The following is a 24132-nucleotide window of genomic DNA, read 5'->3' as shown; positions in this document are numbered from 1 at the left end:
ATAATCAATATATGGGTCCTTGTATTGAAAAATAGGACCTATCAATTAATAGGCCTCATCTTAAAAAACTATATATACAATGATTTTTCAATCTTCCTGCATTTTCCAAAAAGGTAGAGTAAAATAAATGCAGAGACTGAGATTCCAGGATAAACTGAATCTATCATACAGAATAGGCACAGAATAAGGTGCATCAAACAGTAGTTCTTAATTCAGATTCTTGTAGCCAAAGCCTGCTTTCCCACTTCTTTACCGGGTCCACTTTCCAGTGTTGACATGGAGTCTTCTGGGACCTTGTCTTCATCACTGGTTTCCTCCGAGTCACTGCTGATCACTGCACAGAGGAGCAAAGCCCTTTAGCTTCTGGGTGGGGCCCATGAGCCCACATAGCAGGCAATTCAGCAATAGGACCACTAGGGAAACCTAGAAGCTAAGTTAACTCAAAGCACCCTGGTCTGTGCTTGAATGTGTGTGACCTGCAGGTTGCTCCAGTCCTAAACTAAAAGGGATGGAATTCATGCACAGAGGGCAGCGTTGCCCACCCTGCCAACACTCTTCTTCCCCCACCTTCGTGTGACCTCCTATCCCTGCCCTCATGTGATCTCCTACTCCTCCCTCCCTACCCCCACTTCTGGGCTCCCTATATCTTTTAGTCTCAATTTATTCCACTTTCTTCTTGGCTTTGCCTATTGCCCTTATTTATGCCTGTCTTTCTGGCAGTGGTATCCCTCTATACCTCTCTTTGTCTTCATGTGTGTCCATTCATATTCTCATGAATACCTTGGCTCTCTGAAGTTTTTTCCCTTTTCTTCAACTTCTACCACAATACTTTCTTCTATTGCTTTAGAAATAGTCTTCCATACGTTAGTACTTAAATCTACTATTTCTTTTTCTGGTTACTGGGATTTTCTCCTATGGAGCTCACTGTGTATGATGCTGGTTCCTCCCCTCTTGCCTCCATCCAAGGTCAACTGGGCTGCTTCGATGGACCCTGATGACAAGTCTCAGCCCCTTACCTGGAACTGGTGACTCAAATTACACACTCTTTCAGTCAGCCTTACCTATTATGTCAGATGCCTGGTTAAGTGTCGAGCTGAAAAATGGCTTTTCCTTCTTTATATCCACCAGACACACAGAACAGGAATTGACTTGGATTCCATGGTTGGATAGCAACAGTGAGCCTAGATAAAATTTTAATGAATGAAGAATTTTCATTTGTCTCCCCCAAAGGGAGTACACACTGTTCACTACTACCGATAAGTCCTTCTCCCTGTAAATCCACTGCAGCGGTGAAGCTCTGCCCCGCCCCACCCCCTTCTTTCCTGCTGCTTAACTGTGTCCCTTTCTCTGTGCCTCCCTCCCTGGTTTGGGGGGTTTTTTGTTTGTTTTTATTTTCTCTTCTCATCCTTTGATGAATTATTTTTTGCTTTTCTGTTTTTAAAGATTTATTTATTTATTTTAGTGGGGGCAGAGGAAGAGAGCATCTCAGGCAAACTCTGTGCTGAGCATGGAGCCGGACGTGGGGCTCTGTCTCACATCCCCAAGATCATGACCTGAGCTGAAACCAAGAGTCAGAGGCTTAACTGACTGAGCCACCCAGGAGCCCCACTTTTTGCTCTTTTAAAAATAAAAATTATATTCTCAGTAAAATGTGCATTAAAAAAAATGGGCAAATCATAAATTTTGAATCATCACAAAGTAAGCATATCTGGGTAACTGTCACTGTGGTCAAGAAATGGAAGATTACTCATACCCTGGGAGCTTCTTAGTGATGCCTCCCGCTAACTGTCTCCAGCATGTAGCTCAAGTTAACGACATGCTCATCTCGGCTTTTTTTTTTTTTTTAAGATTTTTATTTATTTATTTGACAGACAGAGATCACAAGTAAGCAGAGAGGCAGGCAGAGAGAGAGGAGGAAGCAGGCTCCCTGCAGAGCAGAGAGTCCGTGGCAGGGCTGGATCCCAGGACCCTGGGATCATGACCTGAGCCAAAGGCAGAGGCTTTAACCCACTGAACCACCCAGGTGCCCCTCATCCTGACTTTTAATACCACTTATGATTACTTTTGCCCCTTCCAAAATATACATGTTTGTATAAATTGAATTATGTCTCTTCCCTCATTTGTTCTTTCTCTGTCTCTGTCATTTGGTGGGAGCAGGGAGACGATTTGGCTTCCTTTCTCACCATTATGTTTGTGAGAATCATCTGTATTCATTTTGCTTTTTAACATCTGTATAGTATTCCATTGTAGAAATAACCCATGGGGGAAAAAACCATAAAAAAAAAAAAATCCCCCCCTTTTTTTTTTTGGATTATTGGATCTTGTTTCAAGATTTTGGCTATTATGAATAACACTGCTTTTCTGTGTGTTTCTTTTCTCTTTTTGAACATAGTGTGCATTTCTATTGGTTTCAGCTGAGGAATGTAATTGCCAAGTCACAAGCTAAGTGTATTTTCAACTTTGGGACTGTATACCAAACTGTTTTCCAAAAGCATGTGCAAAGGCAGAGATACAATTGAGAGGGCTTGACAATTCAAGTAAACAAGCAGAATTTGGTATGGTGGGAATGTGGTGGAAGAGAGTGTTGGGGGAGATTATGCAACTGTATGGGAGGTACCCTTCAACACTCCACACCAAGCTATGTTGACCTCATGCTGAGGATCACAAGAGGGCACTAGGTTTAAATAGGAAAGCCATATGAACTGGTTGGCAATGCTCATTGAGCTGAAGTATGGAGAGCAGATCGAGGGGAGCAAGATAGGAGGGAGGAGGCCAGCAGGAAAGTTCCTCTACTTCGAAGTGAGAAGTGATAGGAATCTGAATTAGCATAAGCATCCTGGACATGGAGAGAAATGGGCAGGTTGGACATATTTTGAACTTGGAATTGACAACAATGGCAAATAAAGTAATAGTTATTTTTATCCACTGCATTTCAGGACTGCTTTTTATACAGCAATAGGTAACTAATATAGCTTCCGAATAGAAATGACTTTCAGATCTTTGACTGCAAGTCTTCAGGCACTTAAAGGAATGAAACTTGAAGACAGGTCTGGAGCAGAGGTGTGTGTAGGAATCCACAGATCACAGATGGTGACTGAAGCCATGGAGACATAAGATGCTTGGATAGAGGCCCATTTTTTTCTGAGGGAGTGAAAGGGTCATTTTGGTAATTGTAGACACCTTAATGATGTCTTCTCAGTGGTATTAGGAAGAGCCCTCTGTGTCTTTTTCCTGGTGACCATCTTTTCAAATGGAACAATGTTCCATTTTTGTCTTCTCTCTCTTTATTTGGTCCACTCTCATCACTTTTTCACTCACGGTCCCTTAACCTATCCTCTACTCATTCTCCTTAGGCGTCCTCCCTATTTTTTCTATTTACTGGTATTAATTTCCTTCTGCCTATTTCCCTATTCATACTCTTTTTCTCAACATTCTTTATCACTATCTCCCAGGATCCAGCAGGTTCTAGGGAGAGTCAGAAGAGGTGCCAAGGGGACAAGAAAATACCAAGAATAAAGATTTTCTTCCCATGTGTCCTAGGACCTCCTTGCCTCATCCTAGAACTAGCCCTGCTCTCCCCTACCAGATTTTTCAGTTTATCCATTCTCTGTTACATTTCCTACTTTCTCCTACTTGATCTCTGTTTCTTAATTATTAGTGTGTCTTTCTGTATGCCTCTTCCATATTGATTTTTGTCTTCCTATTCATTTTTCTCATCTCGAGCATTCCAGTCATCACCAAAGTTCTCCTCCTATGTCACTGTCCCCTACTCCAAGTCCCTCCAGTTGCCACGTCTTTTCTAAAAGTCCTTCACCAGAGTTTCTGTACTTGCAAATCCGACCAGCAGTATCATGCATGGTTTCCATGTTTCTGTTACAACTTCTGAGAAGCAAGTTGCAACTTATTTCTTTTCACCAACTCCACAAAATGGTACCGTTTAGATTCTATGTCAATTTATCTAAAGCCCGTGTTGTTCCTGTGATTTGTCATTTGGTGTTCTTTGGTTCACTTTTTAAATATTTTCTCTCTCTGTATTCTCTCCTCAGGGACATGCCCTTCATCAAAGAGCTCAGCTCTTTTACCCCCTTGCATCTCACATGACTTAGAAGTAGCCAGAGGCTGTGCACAAGGCTGTGGGTCTTGGATATTGTTATGGTCAGGGAGGTGGTTAGTATCAGAGAACAAAGGAAAGCTTTTGCTCTCATAGAAAAACAAAGATAGAAAATTGGTAAGATAAGTGATAATTACTTTTTCCATCACAGGGCAATGGGTTGGGTGTGTCTTCTCTTGTGTCTCCATTATTCACTTGGTTGGGTTCTTGTTCACAGGACTCTGAGGATGAAAAAAACCACAGCTGAGACCGCAGAACCCTCCCTGTTCTGCCTATTTGCATTTTGTTACACCGCACTTGACTTCTCTTTTCTTCTCATGTTTCCCTTTATAGATTGTCTGTAATATATTGCCACCTTAACCTTCACCCCATGAAAGTGTTGGTGCTTCAGTGATTCTGTGATCAAGCTCTCCCTGACTACTTTGAAATTTTCTTTCTGTCTGTCTTCCCTGATGGGGCACTGTAACTTTTCACCCTTTGTCTCTTCATTTATCCTTCCTTTTTCCTTTCCTTTCCTCTCCTCTCCTTTCCTTTCCCTTTTTTTCTTTTCTTTTCTCCTTTTCTCTTCTTTTCTTTTTTCTTTTTTAATAAAGGAAAACCAAATTTAATAGGCATACATATGGGGAATCCACATGGACATGGGATTCCAAACATCATGAGACAACATGAAGCTTATATGAGCTTGGGAGAGGGATAGAGGCCCGAGGATACAGCGGGAGAAAAGTCATTAGCAAGAAAGTCAAAGGAGATGTTTGGAAAAACATGTAACATTGTTCTATTATACAGGTAAGTTCTTTCTTAGGTAAAGCAGAGTCTCTGTTAGTATTTCTCTTCCTGGAATAGGCTCTCCTTTTCAGGGTATATTGAGGCAGTTATGGAGAAGGCAGAGCACCTTTCCTGCACCTGCTACATTTTAATTTTAACTCAAAATAATCTTTATGCCTAAATGGCACATTTTAGGGCAGCCTGCCCTGGGCCCCAACACTTGAATATATACTGTGAAGTTTTATTTTTCTTTCTTCTTCAAATTTGGGTATCTTTAAACTTAATATCCAGTTTCTTCTGCTGAGGCTGTATGCAAACTGATACTACTATAGCATGTCCTGATTTTTTCTGCCTTGCTCCTTAGCCAGAAACAATCTTTTTTTCTCTTTAAATTTCTATAGCATGTACCCATGTCTCTCACAGCCCATATATTTTATTTTGCTTTGTATTTTATTTGTCTGTGTACTCCTTTAATTTTCTTAGTAGCTTTTGAAGATCTTAAAGTCAGAATACATTTTCAGTCCCTAGCACTGCAACTTTTTTATCAATAAGAGGTATTCCAACATTGAGAAAATTTAAAAGCACCAGGAACATATTTTGTATATTTTCCATTACATGTAGGCAAATATTGCTTTTTCAGTTAAACAGTGCAAATTAGTTCATTTAGCATTTTTATCAGCAGGAAAATTGTAGAAGTTGGCAATTCTGATCTCACCCAATACCAGCTTTTAATCCAGTAAAAAATAAGTAGCTTGCAAAAGCTAACACTTCCTAATTTTCTTCCTCCCATCAATATATCCAGCTGCATTCTTGCCTTCTCTATATCTGCATGAATTTCCCTTCTTTGTTAATAGATGTTTCCTTAAGTTCAGCGTGACTCCATTCTCCGCCACCAACAAGGACTGCTTAGGCCTCTACAATCATGCAAACCCAGGCAATCAGTCTTACCTGCTGGCTCAGATTCTTGGGCATATTCCTCATTTGCTTGTTGGATTTCTTGTGCATCATTTTTGTCACTGGTTATATCTGTTCTGTTTCCATTTATCTGCTCTGGTTCGCAGAGGTTCTTCAAGGGCGCATTTTCGGATGGGGTTGTACCTAAACCATGTTTTAATTCATAGATATTTTATTTGCCCTCTGTGTCAATCAGGGTCCAACAAGAAAATACAAATCACTCTAAGGTTTTGCAGCACAGGGAATTCCATCCAGGGGTTGGTTATACAATTGATGGAGAGCTGAGAAGTCCAAATAGAAGAATGCAGTGACCAGAAGAATACTTAATAGGAAGCTGTGGGAGGGACCAAGGGTGTGCTCAGAGGTCAGGGTCACTGGGTGGATAGAAGCTGGCCCTTGGCTGGCCTGCTTGGTGGGAAGTGGTATCATAGATGAGATGCAGCCACTGTCAGATTTATAGACAAAGGCAGTGATGGGGAAATATCCAGCTTCTCCCTTTTTCCTGTTCTCTGATACCTTGTTAGTGTCCCATGTCAGGAACCCAGCAGGAAGCCAGCAACAAAGGGAGCTAGCAGGTAAGTCCACAGGGGCCAGTGGTCAGAGATAGAGGGCAGAGCAGAACAGGGGAAGGTAAGGAATGAATCCTAGGGCAAACACCCCAGGACTTCCTTACAGAAATTGAGAAGTAAAGAAAGAAATTTTGGGCAATCAGTGATTAAAAAAAACACACACACCCCTGCACCCCGCCCCCGACCCCACCACCTCTCAGCACATTCCAGAATAGGATAAGAACACAAAGGATCAGAATACAGTCAACAGGAACAGACCCTGGTGAGACGAGGACTGGGGGCATGACGAGGTCAGGCTTCGATGAGAGTTTTCATCAGTTCCTAGGGGGAAGAAATTGCAAGTTCATTTCAGAAATTGAAGTATTGTCTGTGCCGTTCTCCCCTAATCCCATTTTTTATAAAGCAAGAATCGAAGATCCCCCCCAGGTAGCCCCACAGAGATCATGTGGACTTGACAGATCCTATGCAACCCTTGCAGTCAGACCCCAACTGGCAGAGTAGAGGAATGGGGTCAGCTGCACCCCTGGCTAAAAGGGTCTCAGCCAGACCACCTCACTGCATGTCCAACTCAAGGCACTTGAGTAACTGGTGATGGCTTATCCTGACTCCCATGGCCATAGTGAAGCTGCCTTTGTCCCCAGAGCTTTCCCTAACCAGTGGAATTACTCAGGTCCTACATAGACCTGCTGACTCGTCCCCACCTCCTCTTCCTCTACACCCTCCCTCTACACATCTGTTCGGTCTTTCTCATTGGCCTTTCCTCGAGGATTCCATGTCCAAATTTCCTCTACCTCCTTCCATTCTTGGTATTCTTTTTTTCCTGTATCTTTCTCTGAATATATTTCCCTTTTGTCTCATGCTTCTGTCTTTTCCATTAGAATACTGGAGTGGCAGTACAGGGTTAAGAATGCAGGCTCTGTCCCAGCCAGAAGGTAGAAACAACCCATCATTAACTGAAGAATGAATAAGCAACATGTGATGAATATATCCATACAAGGGAATGCTCTTCAAGAAAAAGGAATGAAGAACTGATTCATGCCACAACATAGATGAAAAACATACACAACATAGATGTGAAAGAAGCCAGACATGAAGGGCATGTTGATATGATTCCATTTACATGTAATGTCTGGAATAGGTAAATCCAAAGAGACAGAAACGAGATGAGTAGTAGCCAGAGGCTAGGCAAGAGGGGCACAGGGAGTGATATGGAGTTCCCTTCTGAGGTCATCAGAATGTTTTGCAACTAGACAGAGGTAGCGGTTGCACAATATTGTGAATGCACCAAATATCATTAACCATACACTTTAAAATGGTTAATTTTAAGTTATGTGAATTTTTACTTCAATTAACACACACACACACAGGCTCTGGGTTCAGAAGGCCCGAGTTTACCCTTGCTCATTTGACCCTATGCCAACAAAACACACAGCCTCTGGATTTCAATTTCCTTATCTGTAAAATGGGCACATAAGCAATGCCAACCTCCAATGGTAGCCTGACCACTAAACCTACAACTGTCCCCATAAATGTTCAACCAGTGAGATGTTAATAACACAGCTATTTCTATTGTGTCCTTTAATCCTTTCTTCTCTTTCATTTCCCTCCTTCTCTCACTCAAAGTACCCACACCCTCCCTTCCATCTTTTTACCACTTCCTCTTTTCTCTCTATGTGTGACTGGCTTTCTCCTTGACTCTCTGGGCTCTTGAACAACATCCCCACATTGAAATCAGCCCTTCCGCTGTCATTTGATTTTGACCATGGCCCCTTTAGGGCTTCACATGGACCTTTTCCTATGGGGACTTTTCTAAATCACAATTACTTCCTGACAGCGAATCTGCTTAAATCTTGTTTACTCTCACACTGAGATTCTGTCCCTTTGTCTTGGTTATTGAGCCAATAGTCTCTTACCATAGCTACTCCTCCAGGATCTGGCCTCTACTTAGACACTCATGCAAACACCCCTCCCTGCCTTTTCCTTGGTCCTTAACACTTTTTCCCCAATTCCCCAAATACACTCAGGACTCAGGGCTGAGTTCCCTTTCTCCTTTTCCTCTTTGCAGATGAGAATCAGAGTTTATCAGGTTACAATCACCTTGTTCAATGCTCAGTTGGGTATTAGGACTGTTGTCCACCTCTTCTTCATCACTTTCTTGGTAATTAATTTTCTCTTGGATTGCTGAAGACAGGGAGACAGAAGGAGGCAACAGGGATCCCATCAGAGACCAGGAACAACATCTCCAAATTACACAGTTAACAACTCCCAAGCCTCAGGTCATGCAAGCTCAGTGCCTCTGATCCTCCTTGTAAAGCTCCCCCATCATCCCTGGGATAGAAAAGGGAACTCCCAGCAAGAGAGTCTATGTTTCCCACACAGAAAGGAGCCACTCCAATGTAAGGAAACATCATGATGCTGTTACTCTTGTAAAAGAATTTGCGGATGGGCAGGAAAAGCATATATCAGAGTAAATAATAGAAGTGAAATGTGTTTCTGAACTGTTCAAACTGAAAGGAAGAAATAGGTATTTCCTCTGGGGAAGAGCTAGGTTCTCAGAGAGATCCACAGGTATGAAAGAAAAAGTCCAGCTGCTCTGAAGATGCTGCTAGACAAGAGGAGGGTTGGGGCAGGGAGGGTGAGCGCTTCCCAAAGACACAAAGCAGAGGACACCTGGAGGAACAAGACAGACCTCCCAGGGGCCCAGATCCCAGGAACAGAGGAAGGACACTCTGCAGCTCTGAGCAGGGAGCATGGATAGCCGCACTGGAGGAACTCCCCACTGGCCTGCCCAGGGCTGGGGAGGTCGCCAGTCAGGGGAGGGAGGGACACCAGCCCAGCACCCCTGCCTGTAGGTGACCCAGCACACATGGAAGGAAGGAAATAAACCAGGAAGCCTAGAGGGAGGTCGGGGGGATGTCTGTGGGGAGTTCAGGGAGGAGGGGACCCCACAGAGTCAGGGAACCTGCTCCTCCAGGACCCATGGCAGGAGCTCCTCCTGGGGCAGGATCTGCAGGGGCGAGTTGCACGGGACAGTGGGAGCTACGGATGTTTGTTGTCTCAGGACCTGGCCTCAGACCCTGGCAAAACCAGGTAGAAGATTCAAGGAGAACAAAGGGAAAGGTGAAGGGGGTCTGTGTGTGTGTGTGTGTGTGTGTGTGTGTAGGTGGTCCCATGGGGGCTCCGGGGGCTCTGAGCATGGGATGAAAGTGGGACTGAGCAGCAGGAGTGGGTGCTGCACCCCAGGCCACAGCCTCCAGATTCTGGGCTTTGGGTCACTGGTGCACAGCTCTTGTGGACAACAGTGTATGGGAGGCGACCGCTGCCATCTCCCAGGGGCAGGTGGGTGGCAACAAGTGTAGGTGAAGGGCATCCCAGCTTAGGGAGCTCCAGAACCTAACACAGGTGATGTGCACACTGAACCTGGAAAGGGGGGGTTCCCTGCAGTCCATGAAGAGAATCAGAACCCCTGAGATGTGGGCAGTACAGGTATCCACCATTCTCTCTGTTCCCATGGCCCAGGACATGCTGGTTACCAATATAATATTGACTTAATTGCCTTTATTCCATTTCAAACTGGACTGACCTGCTGTTGAAATTATTTTGTTTTTAATTAGACAGGGTTACTACTGACACAAGTCGACAAACCACATGCTTTATACATGCTTTTTAATTTTTTCCTTGTTTATAAAAACTGTTGATATCTCTTTATTGCCTACTAATAACGTTTCAATTGCTTAGCTTTATATGGTTAGCTTCCTAAAATTTTCTTCAAATTTATCTCTCAGGAATAAGCTCCACATTCTGCTTCTCACTCTCTGAGACAAATTGAATTTGTCTATGAATACACACTAGGTCCTTTCACACTCCATGCCTGATTGCACAGTGCCAACCCACTTCAGGACACAGGGACATTCTTCTTATATTTTTAATCCCTTATCTGGAGAACTCCACTGGTACCAAACTGTGTTGGAATAAAAAGTTTTCCAGGCAAGTTTAAAAAAAAAAAAGTATGTGTGTGTGTGTGTGTGTGTGTGTGTGTGTATATACACTTTATATACTTTATATATATATATATATACTTCATATACTTTATATATATAAAGAGCATTCTCTTAACTCTTGCAGGTCTTAAAATAAAGTTATTTTTAAAATAAAATAAAAATCATGTTTTCCCAGGAAAAAACCTGAGAATCAAGCCTTTAGTTTTGTGATTATTTGAATAATGTTTGTTTCACCCCTTGTGGACAAAGAGTTACTGAAACCAATTCTCCTTCTTTACGTGTAAATTTGACCTTGGGTTAACTTTCTGACTCATTACTTTGGAAACCTGATGAAGGTGGCTTTTCTTCTACTAGACCAACATCGGCCTGGTTAATACCTAGTTTAGCCCTAGTTGAGAGTTAAAAACGACCAGTAAATTGCATGTGGACGGGGAGGGACTATCTATAGACTACAAAGCAGGCTTTGGTCTTCCTTCAAAGAGGTGACACTTACAACTTGGTTTGTCCCTAGTAGGGTTCCCGAACGTTGCGACTATAGACTGTTACATGACTGAGCACTGTTACATGGGCATGGCGCTGCTAAGCCAGGGTGCAGCCTACATCCACAGACACTCGAGGCGAGTAGTAGTCACCTTGGTGGACCACCGTGGGGGTCTCCACAAGGAGTCCCACAGAAGAGGAGCAAGTGATGCTGCCCTGTGGGGATGCTGGGTTTCCTATCACTTGTCCTTCTAAGTAAATCTGAAGCCACTTTGGCTCTGATTGTCCTGTGAGTCTAAATGCCTGTTAAGCAGACCTCTACTCTAGGTGGTTGTTGTACCATAGTTATTATACCATAAGCTTTGAGAAGGTTCATGATTTGTGTTTTCTCTACTATTACCCTTGCCCCAGCACTGCCTGTGGAAAACTGTAGGCGCTTAATATATATTTGTCCAAAAAAAAAAAAAAAAGTGGCCCTGGATGTCAAAAGGTAGATAATAAACCCAATTACCAAATTCGAAGCTCTTGTAAATGTGATTTAAATTAGGGTATTCTTGCCTGTTGACCTCACTGAATAATGCTTCCAGAAGTGGCAGGTCAAATGTCTTCTCCAGTTCATTGAGAACATTATACACCACTCTTGGTACAGGGACCAGGTTTCTAAAAGACTCTTGACAATCCTTAAAAAAATATTGAATGGAGAGAATATAAATACAGACTTCCAAGTTACAGAAGAGCCCTAGAAAGTGATTTCATGGGTAATGTCTTCCAATTTCCCTCCATAGGTATCTTCTCATAAAGTTTTAGAATTTCTATTTATTTGTTTAGATACTACATGAAACAAGTAAATCCTGCCTCCTTAAAAACATTCACTTGTGAAACAGATCTCTCTTCACCTTCATCTACATTACATATAAGTAAGAGCAGTTTTGAAGAATAACAGTGGGTTCAAAGCTAAATGATGTGTAGCGCTTTAGGAACCTGGCCAGATGTTTTAGGACTAGACTAAGAGGTGATGAGCAGCTGTCCTGTTCCAGGGATGACCTTTACCCTTTCCCCAGGATGGACTTGGCCTGGAAGAACTCAAGGAAACCATGTGACAGTTCTCTCCTTTTGTGAATTTGGCCACAGAGAATGTATATTCATACGGCAAAGAGAAGACTTGAATCTCTGTATGTCCAGCAATGCCTATTGATAAAATCAAACCCAAATTCCAAGACTCCAGAAATACCACAAAAAAGAAAAAGAAATAGGAAAAAACAAAACAAAAAAGCCCTAAAAACTGAAAACTGCTAGCAAAAGAATAATAATCATCAATTCCCAAATTTCCTAATAGGACATCAATTCCCTGTAGATTTTAATGTTCTCAGATCTAAGCACTCAAATTGATGCCCACTGAAATGATATCTGTCAGTTATTATTTTATTAAATTAACTCTTTTAAGTTTTACATCAATTTATTAAAATTACCTTTAATTCTCAGTTTATGTTATATTCTACGTGTTCCTACAAGGCATTATACATCTATGGAGCACCTCTGCTTCAGGTTCAGCCCATTTGCTATGCTATTCAGCCCAACTCCAGGGGGCAGCATAAAGCACCTTTCCTTCAGTGAGAAGCGGGATTATCTCTGCTGACAACTGATTCTCCTTTTCCTTTTTACCTTATGGTAACACCTGCAACAATACTTGAAAAAGTCCCCACTCATAGGAGACTCCTCAGTCAGTTAGTTGTGCCTGACGTTTGGGTCCAATATATCAAAATATAACTCCATTTGGGGCCAGTTTACCAAATAGTGACATAATAAACATCACTTACATCATACATTTTATTGCTGATGAGTTCACGATCCCGGAGGCACTCAAAGAAAGGAAATGGCTTTTTTATTGCACTTGAAATCTCCACCTTGTGTCTTTTGAAGTGTTTGAATAGAGTCTCACAGACAAGTCTGTCATCATTGTACTGGTCTTCTGTGGATGTCCTAGGAAGAAAGGATACCATGTGAAAATGGTCATGAAGATTCCAAGATGCTTGTGGAGGCTGTAAGATTTATATGAACAATAAGCTGGGGAAAACTAGCATAAAGTAAATAGGGCTGAGCAGAGACAGAATAAATGGAATTGAAGTAATAAGCAAAGACATGATGAAGAAAGCATGAAGGTTAAGAAAGACTTAAGTGTGGGACTGAAAAAGTCTATTCCAATCTGTGTGGATCAAAGCCATTATAAAGATACCTTCACATATCTGAAATATTTTTGTAATTAAAAAAATTAAATTTAAACAAAATTGAGATGGAGTGAACAAAGGAATGAAAAGCAATGGAATAAACTGTACTCCAATAAAACAATTTTAGAAAAAAGGAAAGCAATGGGATAAAAGTTTAACCTTGAAAATACTTAACAACTAAGAGGAAAAAAAGTATCAGAAAGATAAAAACCAGTTCTCCCCTTAGAGCTGTTAAGAGAAATGCTATCCTACATTATAAGATTAGTTTATAAAGGATAAGATGTGGTTAATAGTGACATGAAACAGTATAAATTTATAATATCACAAGAATATCAAACATTTCTCCTGGGACATCTGGTCCTACTTTGTGTTAATATAAATCTATCCTGATTATTGTTATATATAGTGAATCTTTTCAGGCATCTGAATTTCAGAAATCACTGATGTTTCCTGTGAAAGTAATTTTAAACCTCAGTCTATAATTCCAATTTTTAGTTGATCATTTTATTGCTCTGATAATAATGTTTTAATCAACATCTTGTATTACACAAAGACTTAGGGGCTTTCTTTGTCAAACCAGAAGAGAAGTATTCCCACTTCCCAGCACTTAGTATGCCTCGGAGAATAATAATGTCACATCGTTATGTCAAATTCCTGTAAAAGAAATGTTTCAGTTCAAAGATTGCAGATAGAAAAGAAGCATTTGTCTTCCCTTTTATTAAAAGCCCTGCTAAAATGATAATAAAGAAATTGGATTCACAATGACAAAGAGAATTGTGGGGCAATGAGCCCAAGAGAGATTTCAATGAAAATCTCAATGACAAAAGTGGTCAGAAGAGTGCTAATAATTACTGTTGTAGGTGAAGGGTGTTCCCAGAGGTCAGAAAAACAACAGGTATGCCTGAAGAACCCCGAAGAGGCAGTAGAGATCACAAGGGAGACAGGGTGCTGAAAACGTACATGTTATTTTAAAAATGGAGAACGGAACAGTGCACCTCTAATCCTCACCCTACAAGCTGACCACCTAGAGCCAAGCAGCCTCTCAAAGGCAAACATTGCTGACCTATCACATGTGTGAATTTTGCCTCTTACTGGGTTTCATATATGTGGATAATCCATCATGTTTCCTTTATGCCTGACATTTGCTCATCACCCATACTGCTGGATGAATGGAAGTTTGTTCCTTTTGTAGCTGCAAGTATTCCATTGTGTGGACCTACCACAATCTGCTTATTTATTTTCCTGTTGATGGACACTTAGATTGATTCCAGTTTGGGACTTGTATGAATAAAGCCGCTGTTCTTGTACCCTTCCTTTTATGGCATGACATTTTCATTTCTCTTGGGTAATTAGGAGCAGATCATTGCATGAGTACGCTTAGCCACTTCAGAATCTGCCAAACTGTTTTTCGAAGTCTATTAGAAATAGCTTTTCTCATTTTAGCCATTCTCATGAGTATGATGTGGGATCTCATACAGTTTTAATTTTATTCCTTTAACGACTCATGATATTGAGCACACTTTCATATGCTTATTGGCAATTCATGCATCTCCTTTTGTAAAGTGTCTGTTCAAGTTTTTGACCCATTTATATTGTCAGGTTGTCTTTTACTACTTATTGATATGTAGCAGTTTATTTTACATTATGGAGAGAAGTGTTTTCGTTTAATTCATGTACTACAAACATTTTCTTCCAGTCTGTGGTTCACTTAACCATGTGTTTTGATGAGGAGAAATTTTTAATTTTGAGGAAGCCAATTCCATCAATTCTTTTCTTCTGTGGTTAATAACTTTAATGTACTAAGAAATCTTTGCCTACCACAAGTTAATGGAAATATTCAAAGAGCAATTTACAATGTAAGCATGGGTTTATTTCTGGGTTTTCTATTTTGTACCACTGATCTATTTGTCTGTCCTTATGCCAATAGCATATTGGCTTGCAGACTCTATAGCTTATAGAAAGTCTTGAAGTCAGTTAGGGAAAAATTATCTTGACTTTTCTAGGTCTTTTGTTTTTCCATATGTCTCTTAAAATAAATTTGTCAGTTTCTACAAGAAAAGCCTTTGGGATTTTTATTCAGTTTACATTGAAACTTCAGATAAATTTGGTGACAACTGATAACAATATGGAGCTCCAATCTGTTAACATTGTATCGTTCTCCATTTATTTAGTTTTCCTTCTAGAAGAGTTCATAGTTTTCCTTCTAGAAGATTTCATAGTTTTCAGTAAATTCCCTATACCTCTAGGCTGGGGAATTTTAGAAACAAAACAGATGAACAAAGGGGAAGGGAAGGAAAAACAAAATAAGACAAAAACAGAGAGGGAGGCAAATTATAGTAGACTCTTAACTATAGTGAACAAACAAGGTTGCTGAAGGGGAGGTTATGGGAGGTGGAGTAATTGGGTGATGGGCATGAGGAGGGCACTTGATGTAATGAGCACTGGGTGTTATATGTAATTGATGAACAAATTTTACCTCGATACTAATAATACATTATGTGTTAACTAAATTGAATTAAAAAAAGAAGCCATACACATCTTTCATTAAATGTATTCCTAACTAGAAATGGTATTGCTTTTTAAGTTGGTATTGCTTTAAATGGTATTGCTTATTAAATTGCTTGTTATAATTGGATGGAAATAAAACTGGTTTTTGAAAATATTAACTATGTATTTATAATCCCACTAAATTGTATTCCAGTGATATATTTGTAGATTTCTTTTAGATTTTATAGAAAATAAATAATCACGTCAGCAGCAAGCTAAACTTTACTTTTCTTTTTCCAACAATTATTTCTTTTTCTTTCTCATTATACTGGTTAGGAGTTTAGACACAATGTTGAAGAAAAGTAGTAAAGTGTAGTAGACTTCCTTGTCTTGTTTTCAATCTTAGAACAAAAAGCACTTAGTATCACCAGTAAGTATGATGTTTGCTGTATACACTGTGTGTTTGTGTGTGTGTGTGTGTGTGTGTGTATTTTTAATGAGACTGAGGAAGATATTGTCTATGCCTCGTTTGCTGAGATAGATGTTGAATATTATCAAGTGCATCTGCTGAGATATTTCTATGAGTTTCCTTCTTTATTCTTTAATTTAGTGAATCACATCAATTAATTTCCAGAGTCTTCTCTTAAGTAGGAACAGATAACCACAAGTCAGCAGAGTTTTAAGAAAATTCTCAAATATCAGAAAGAATAACATACAAAAAGAGAAAATAGTTATCCTGGGAGAAACGGAGATACTGTAGGAAATGAGAAACTTTCAAAACCTCTAATATTTTTAGAGATATTTGAGAATACACACTGCATGCCAAGACACAAAGAAAGAAAGTGATTGTGGTCTTACATAATTTTAAAATTGATTTTTGGAAATTTACTAAAGTTTACTAAAATGCTTGTAAAACAAAGTTGAAGAAGTCTTCCAGAAAATTAAGAGATTAAAAGGGAAAAAAAAAAGCCTAAATTTGAAAGAAAATATAAGAGCATTAAGATAAATTTAGGTAGTCTAATAGCCATTTAACTGCAGTCAAGAAAGCTGTGCAAGGACATTGCAGAGGAGGAACATATCAAGCGAATTACTTAAAAAGATATCACAGAGTGGAGGGACGTAAATTTTTTTAAAGGGTATTTTTAAAATTTTAATTTAAAAAATTTAAAAAATTTTTTTAAATTAAAATTTTAAAATTTTAAAAATTAAATTTTCAAAAACTTTTTTACATTTTGAAATTTAATTTATTTTTAAATTCTTTAAATTTAAAAAGACATAAACCAAAGCACCTCATTATGAAATGACATCTAAAAAACAAAGATAGAAACTTAAAAGCTCCTAGTAAGAATCAAGAAACTGGTTAACTGTGGAGGAATGATGGCAAGAATAACTTGAAAGAGACATCCCATCAGTAACAGTGACTGTAAAGCCAGCTCTGCAATACTCAGAGCTAATCAGGACAACTTTGGATATGTAAGCTCAGAAATTTTACTTTACAAACATCAATCTTGAGTATTTTTCCTATAATTTTTAAAATTTCCTTTATGTATATAAAAAGTTTTAAAACTAAGTCACCTAGCATGGTTCTAATGTGTTTATTTATTTATCTAATAAACAGATGTCTAATACTGAGCAGCACACACTCACTCTTAAAAACATTCAATATGGGGACACCTGGGTGGTTTAGTCAGTTAGGCTTCTGACTCTTGATTTTGCCTCAGGTCATGACCTTGGGGTCATGCAACAGAGCCCTGTTTTGGGCTGTGTGCTGAGCATGGATCCTATTTGAGATTCTCATTTTTTTTCTCCCTCTGCTCTTTTCCCTCTGCCTCCCCCAACTCACTCTCTTTAAAATAAATAAACAAATCTTTAAAAATAATTCAATGTGTTGGATTCAGAAAAAGAGGCAAGTAATCCAATATTGAGGAAGATGTGAAATTTAGAAACCAGTGGATCTAATCCCAGAGACATTAAAAGGAAACCCAAGAGGGCAGTCCAGCAGCAGTTCAAGAACATTCTCTGATGATGATTACCAGGTACAGATGAGTGCAATGAAGGACAGTAATATCGTAAGGGATGGGAGGAAGGAATTGGGAATACTCTGTTACAAGGTACCTGTGCTAGATGAAATGGTAGAAACTATACTGAAATCTGTAGGCAATCACTAAAAACATTTGAAAAGAAGTACATGAGAGACTATAGACTCTGGGAAACAAACTGAGGGTTTTGGAGGGGAGGGGGTTGGGAGGTTGGGTGAACCTGGTGGTGGGTATTATGGTGGGCACGTATTGCAAGAAGCACTGGGTGTGGTGCATAAACAATGAATTCTAGAACACTAAAAGAAATTTTAAAAAATTCCTAAATTCATAGAGGTTTGAAAACTAAAAACCAAACAAACAAACAAACAAAAAAAAAAAAAAAAAGAAAGAAAAGAAAAGAAGTACAACTGATATGTTAATAGAAGAGACAAGATAGGATCATATAAAATGCTAACTTAAAACCAGACAAGGCAGGAAAAAAGAAAGAAAAAGAAACAAAGCAAATGCAAGGACTAAGGAACAATAACAAACATGCTAGATATTAATGCATTCTATAAATAATTACATCCAGTGTGAATGGTCTAAATATTCCAATTAAAAGCACAGCTTGTCTGTGGGGGAGCTAAGATGGTGGCATAGTAGAAGGACCCTAGGCTCATCTTGTCCCTCAAACACAACTAAATAATTATCAGATCATTCCAAATACCCAAAAAATCAACCTCGGGACTGACAGAACAAACTTCATGATGAGAGGGATAGAAGAGACCACACTGAGGAAGGTAGGAAGTGCAGAGACATGACTGAGGAGTGATACAGATCATGGGTGCTGCAGAGGGAAGGGAGCCCTGGTTGTGGAGAAAGGTGAGAGAGAGAGAGAGAGAGAGAGAGAAGCACACAGAGTTATGCACAAGGAGAACATTTCCCAAAGCCACTGGCTGGGAAAATGAAAAGGGCTGATTTTCATGAGTTCTTGCAACCAGTGGGGCTTGAAGACTGGAGTTTTAAAGGTTGGTGGGCATGGTGAGATAGAGCCCTGAGGGCATTGCCCTGGTCCTGGAGAAAAGGCAGGGGAACAACCCTGGGACAGATGGTACAACATGAGGGTCCCCTGGGCATGCAGTGGGGAGGTTATTCATTCTTCTTGGAGCACATCCCTGAGAGGTAGCATTCACAGAAATGCCTCTCCAGGGACAAAGTTGCCAATGAACACTATTTCTGTCCCCACCCCTCAGCCTAAGCATGGAGCCACCTGACTAGAGCAGCTCAGTCCCAACACTGGCTGTCTAGTCTGCTTGTCCCAAGTCCCACACCCCTGCAATCTGGCATGACTACCCTTCTTGGTTAGCTCTCCCTCAGCCCAAGCACAGTGAGACCCTCCCCCAGAAGACCAGCATAGTCTCCCACCACAGCACATCCTTAAAGTTTTTAGTTTTAAAATTTTTATTTACTTTTTTTTTTTAGAGTGAGTGAGTGTAAGCAGGGGGAGGGGCAGAGGGAGAGAATCCCAAGCAAACTCCATGCCAAGCACAGAGCCTGACACGGGGCTCAATCTTACAACCCCAAGACCATGATCTGAGCTGAAATCAAGAGTCAGTCACATAATCAACTGAGCCACCCAGGTGCGCAAGTTTGGAGTTTTAAAAGTTAGCAGGTTTGGGATAGAGCCTGGAAGGCACTGTGCTGCTGCAGGAGAAAAGGCAGGTAAGTAAGCAACCCAGAGCAGACAGTGTGAAAACAGCTATCTGAAAAATGCCTGGGATGCAAAGGGGGATATTATTCACTCTTCTAGGAATGCTTTCCTGAGAAAGCAAGCATGGAGACCCCTGTCTGGGAACAAAGCAGCTGACTGGTACCATTTCCCTGCTCCACCCCTCAGCATAAACACAGAACCACCTGCAGTAAACAACACAGCACTGACACTAGCTGCTTAACCTGTTTACACCAAGTCCCACATCCCTGTGCTCTGCCAGTACTGCCATTCTTGGTCAAATTTGCCTCAATCCCAGCACATGGGCCTCTTCCCTAGAACACCAGCAGAAACCCCGGCCCAACCATATCTCCCAACCAGATTGTTCTGCAAGCCTTCAGTTCTAGTGGAAGTAGCATCAGGTTTCATTTAATAAGCAGACCTGAGCACATCTAGCTAAAACTTGTCACATGCTGACCAAGGACCAAACATTGCCTACTGCAGACAAGGAGAGCCTCTGCAGATGACTAACCTGAAGGACAGAGCAGCCAAAGTGCAATAGCAGACTGCATGTAGCACACACCAGACCCAATCCCTGAAGCACCAGGTCCTGGACACTATATGACATCTTCTTCATGAAAACATTACTCGCAGGAGCAGGGAACATAATGGGCTTTTCTAACACACAGAAGAAGACAGAGACTTTGATAAAATGCAAAGATGGAGGAATTCATCCCAAATGAAACAATAAGATAAGGTCACAGCCAGAGAGCTAATTGAAACAGATATAAATAATAAACGAGAGAGAATTTAAAGCAATAATCATAAGGACACTCACTGGGCATGAGAAGAGAATGGAATAGTTCAGGGAGGCCCTTACTGTAGAGATGAAAGAGTTAAAAAACAGTCAGAAATGAAAAATGCAGTAACTGATATTTGAAACAGACTGGATATAATGACCATGATGGAAGAAACAGAGGAATAAATAAGTGATATAGAAGATAAATAAAGGAAAATAATGAAGCTGAAAAAAGACAGGAAAAAGAATTACAGAACATGAGAATAGACTTAGGGAATTCAGTGACTCCATAAAGCACAATAACATTCATATCCTAGGAGTCCCAGAAGAAGAAGAGAGAGAGAGAGAGAGAAGGGGGCAAGAAAATTTATTTGAGGAAATAATAGCTGAAAACTTCCCTAATCTGGGGAAGGAAACAGACATCCAAATCCAAGGGGCACAGAGGACTCCCAACAAAATCAACAAAAGCAGGCCAACACCAAGACATATTATAATTAATTTGCAAAATACAGCAATAAAGAAAACAATCCTAAAGGACAAAAAAGGACAAAGGAAGTCCCTAACTTACAAGGAAAGACCCATAAGGCTAGCTTCAGATCTCTCAAAAGATACCTGGCAAGCCAGAAGGGAGTGGCATGATATATTCAATATGCTGAATGGGGAAAATCTGCAGCCAAGGATACTCTATTCAGCAAGGCCGTCATTCAGAAAAGAAGGAAAGCTAAAGAGTTTCTCAGACAAACAAAACCAAAAGAGTTCATGACCACTAAACCAGCCCTGGAATAAATATTAAAAAGGACTCTGAGTGGAAAGGAAAGACCAAAAATGAAAAAGACAAGAAAGGAACAGAGAAAATCTCCAGAAATGTCAGAACAAATAATAAAATGGCATTAAATGCATATCGATCAATAATTATTCTGAATGTAATGGACTAAACTCTCTAATCAAAAGAGATAGGGTATCAGAATGGATAAAAAAAACAAGACCCATCTATATGCTGCCTACAAGGGACTCATGTTAGACCTAAAGTCACATGCAGATTGAAAGGGAGGAGATGGAGAAATATCTACCATGCAAATAGATGTCAAAAGAAAACTGGAGTAGCAATACTTAATCAGACAAACTAGATTTTAAACCAAAGACTGTAATAGGAGATGAAGGACACTACAAAGGACATAAGAAAGGGGACCATCCAAAAAGAAGATCTAACAATTAAAATATTTATGACCCCAACATGAAAGCACCCAAATATATAAAACAATAACAAACAAAGGAACTCATTGATAACAATACAATAATAGTATGGGACCTTAACAGCCCATTTGCATCAATGGATAGATCATCTAAGCAGAAAATCAGCAAGGAGACAATGGCTTAGAATGACACACTGGATCAGATGAACTTAACACATATATTGAGAACATTCCATCCTAAAGTAACAGAAAGCACATTATTTTCAAATGCACATGGGACATTCTCCACAGTAGGTCACATACTGGCTCACAAGTCAGGCCTCAACAAGTACAAGAAGACTGAGATCATACCATGCATATCTTCTGACCACAATGCTATGAAACTTAAAGTCAACTACGGAAAATTTAGAAGACTACAAACACATGGAGGTTAAACAACATGCTACTAAATAATGAATTAATCAACCAGGATATCAAATAAGAAATTTAAATATACAAGGAAGAGAAAAAGACAAAGACAAAGGGATGCCTGTGTGACTTGGTTGGGCATCCAACTCTCAGGTTATGATCTGAGGGTCATGAGATTAGGCCAGTGTCATGCTCCATGCTGGGCATGCCTGCTTAAGATTCTTTCTCCCTCTCCCTCTGCCCCACCTCCATGCTCATGGGCACTCTCTCTCTCTCTCTCAAAAGTGAACAAAAAAACAAACATGGAAACAAATGCAAATGAAAACACTACAGTCCAAAACCTTTGGTTTGCAGCCAAAACAGTCACAAGAGGGAACTATATAGCAATACACCTGCCTCAAGAAGAAAGAATAATCTCAAATAAACAACCTAACCTTACACCTAAAGGAGCTTGAAAAATAACAACAAACAAAGCCTATGGCCAGCAGTAGAAGGGAAATAATAAGGATTAGAACAAATAAATGAGATAGAAACTAAACAAACAAACAAACAATAGAACAGATTAATGAAACCAGGAGATTGTTCTTTCAAAAAATTAATAAAATTAGGGCACTGGGTGGCTCAGTGGATTAAGCTGCTGCCTTCGGCTCAGGTCATGATCTCAGGGTCCTGGGATCGAGCCCCGCATTTGGCTCTCTGCTCCGCAGGGAGCCTGCTTCCTCCTCTCTCTCTGCCTCTCTCTCTGCCTCTCTCTCTGCCTGCTTCTATGCCTACTTGTGATCTCTCTGTCAAATAAATAAATAAAATCTTTTAAAAAAATTAATAAAATTGATAAACTCTTAACCAGATTTATGGAAAAGAAAAAAGGAAGGACACAAATAAATAAAATCACAAACGAGAGGCAAAATAACAACCAGCACCACAGAAAAGCAAACAATTATAAGAGAATATTATGAAAAACTATATACCAACAAATAGGGCAATCTGGAAGAAATTGGTAAATTCCTAGAAACATAAACTATCAAAACTGAAACAGGAAGAAATAGAAAACTTGAACAGATTGATAACCAATAAAGAAATTGAATCAGTAATCAAAAATCTCCCAACAAACAAAAGTCCAGGGCCAGATGGCTTCACAGATGAATTCTACTAAACATTTAGAGAAGAGTAATACCTATTCTTCTCCAACTATTCCAAAAAAATAGGAATGGAAGGAAAAGTTCCAAATTCATTTAATAAAACCATCATCATGCAGATCCCAAACCCAGAAAAGACTCCAAAAAAGAGCTACAGGTAAATATCCCTGATGAACTTGGATGCAAAAATTCTCAGTAAAATACTAGCAAATTGAGTCCAATGGTATATTAAAAGAATCATTAATACTGGGCTGCAAGTGTGATTCAATATTTGCAAATCAATCAGTGTGATACCCCACATTAATAAAAGAAAGGGTAACAACCATATGATCTTTTCAATAGATGGAGAAAAAGCATCTGACAAAGTGTAACATCCTTTCATAACAAAAACCCACAAAGTAGGGTTAGAGGGAACAAACCTTGATATAATAAAGGCCATATACAAAAAGAAAAAGAAGGGGCGCCTGGGTGGCTCAGTGGATTAAGCCGCTGCCTTCGGCTCAGGTCATGATCTCAGGGTCCTGGGATCAAGCCCCGCATCTGGCTCTCTGCTCCGCAGGGAGCCTGCTTCCTCCTCTCTCTCTCTGCCTGCCTCTCTGCCTACTTGTGATCTCTCTCTCTGTCAAATAAATAAATAAAATCTTAAAAAAAAAAGAAAAAGAAAAAACCTATATTTAATATCATCCTCAATGGGGAAAAACTGAGCTTTCCTTCTATAGTCAGAAAAAAGACAGAAATGTCTACTCTCACCACTGTTACTTAACATAGTACTGGAAGTCCTACCCACAGCAATCAAACAACAAAAAGTAATAAAACACATCCAGACCAGCAAGGAAAAAGTCAAACTTTCACTATTTGCAGATGATATGATACTCTATAGAAAACCTAAACGACTCCACAAAAAAATTGCTAGAACTGATACGTGAATTCAGTAAAGTCACAAGATACAAAATCAACATACAGAAATCTGTTATTACATTTTTCTACACCAATAATGAAGCAGTGGAAAGATAAATCAAAGAATCAGACTAATTTACTATTGTACCAAAAACAGTAAGATACCTAGGGATAAAGCTAACCAAAGAAGTAAAAGATCTATACAGTGAAAACAATAAAACACTGATGAAAGAAATTGAAGAGGACACAATGAAGTGGAAAAACATTCCAAGCTCACAGATTAGAAGAACAGTTGTTGTTAAAATGTCTGTATTACCCAAAGCAACCTACACATTTAATGCAATCCCTATCAAAATACAAACAGCATTTTCACAGAGCTAG

The 24132-nt window shown here is 39.8% G+C and overlaps 1 protein-coding gene across 15 annotated transcripts in view; it reads right to left on the bottom strand.

Annotated features, from left to right (window-relative positions):
• SP100 (SP100 nuclear antigen) overlaps window positions 1-24132 on the bottom strand; it is a 103044-nt gene that overhangs the window by 55249 nt on the left and 23663 nt on the right. For 14 of the 15 annotated variants that reach the window (XM_046018811.1, XM_046018814.1, XM_046018810.1 and 11 more), the window contains exons 2-8: window positions 12698-12860; window positions 11392-11560; window positions 8497-8580; window positions 5825-5974; window positions 4249-4332; window positions 1062-1181; window positions 254-334 (exon numbers count right to left, since the gene is read on the bottom strand). In XM_046018811.1, coding sequence (XP_045874767.1) covers window positions 254-334; window positions 1062-1181; window positions 4249-4332; window positions 5825-5974; window positions 8497-8580; window positions 11392-11560; window positions 12698-12860 — 851 coding nt within the window. The remainder of the gene's footprint in view (window positions 1-253; window positions 335-1061; window positions 1182-4248; window positions 4333-5824; window positions 5975-8496; window positions 8581-11391; window positions 11561-12697; window positions 12861-24132) is intronic. The other variant, XM_046018819.1, reaches the window with a different exon arrangement.

The sequence above is a fragment of the Meles meles genome, chromosome 9, assembly GCF_922984935.1.
Source record: "Meles meles chromosome 9, mMelMel3.1 paternal haplotype, whole genome shotgun sequence".
NCBI classification, from domain to species: domain Eukaryota; kingdom Metazoa; phylum Chordata; class Mammalia; order Carnivora; family Mustelidae; genus Meles; species Meles meles.
Note: the sequence above shows the minus strand (reverse complement) of the source record. Positions and strands in the feature narration are given on the sequence as shown.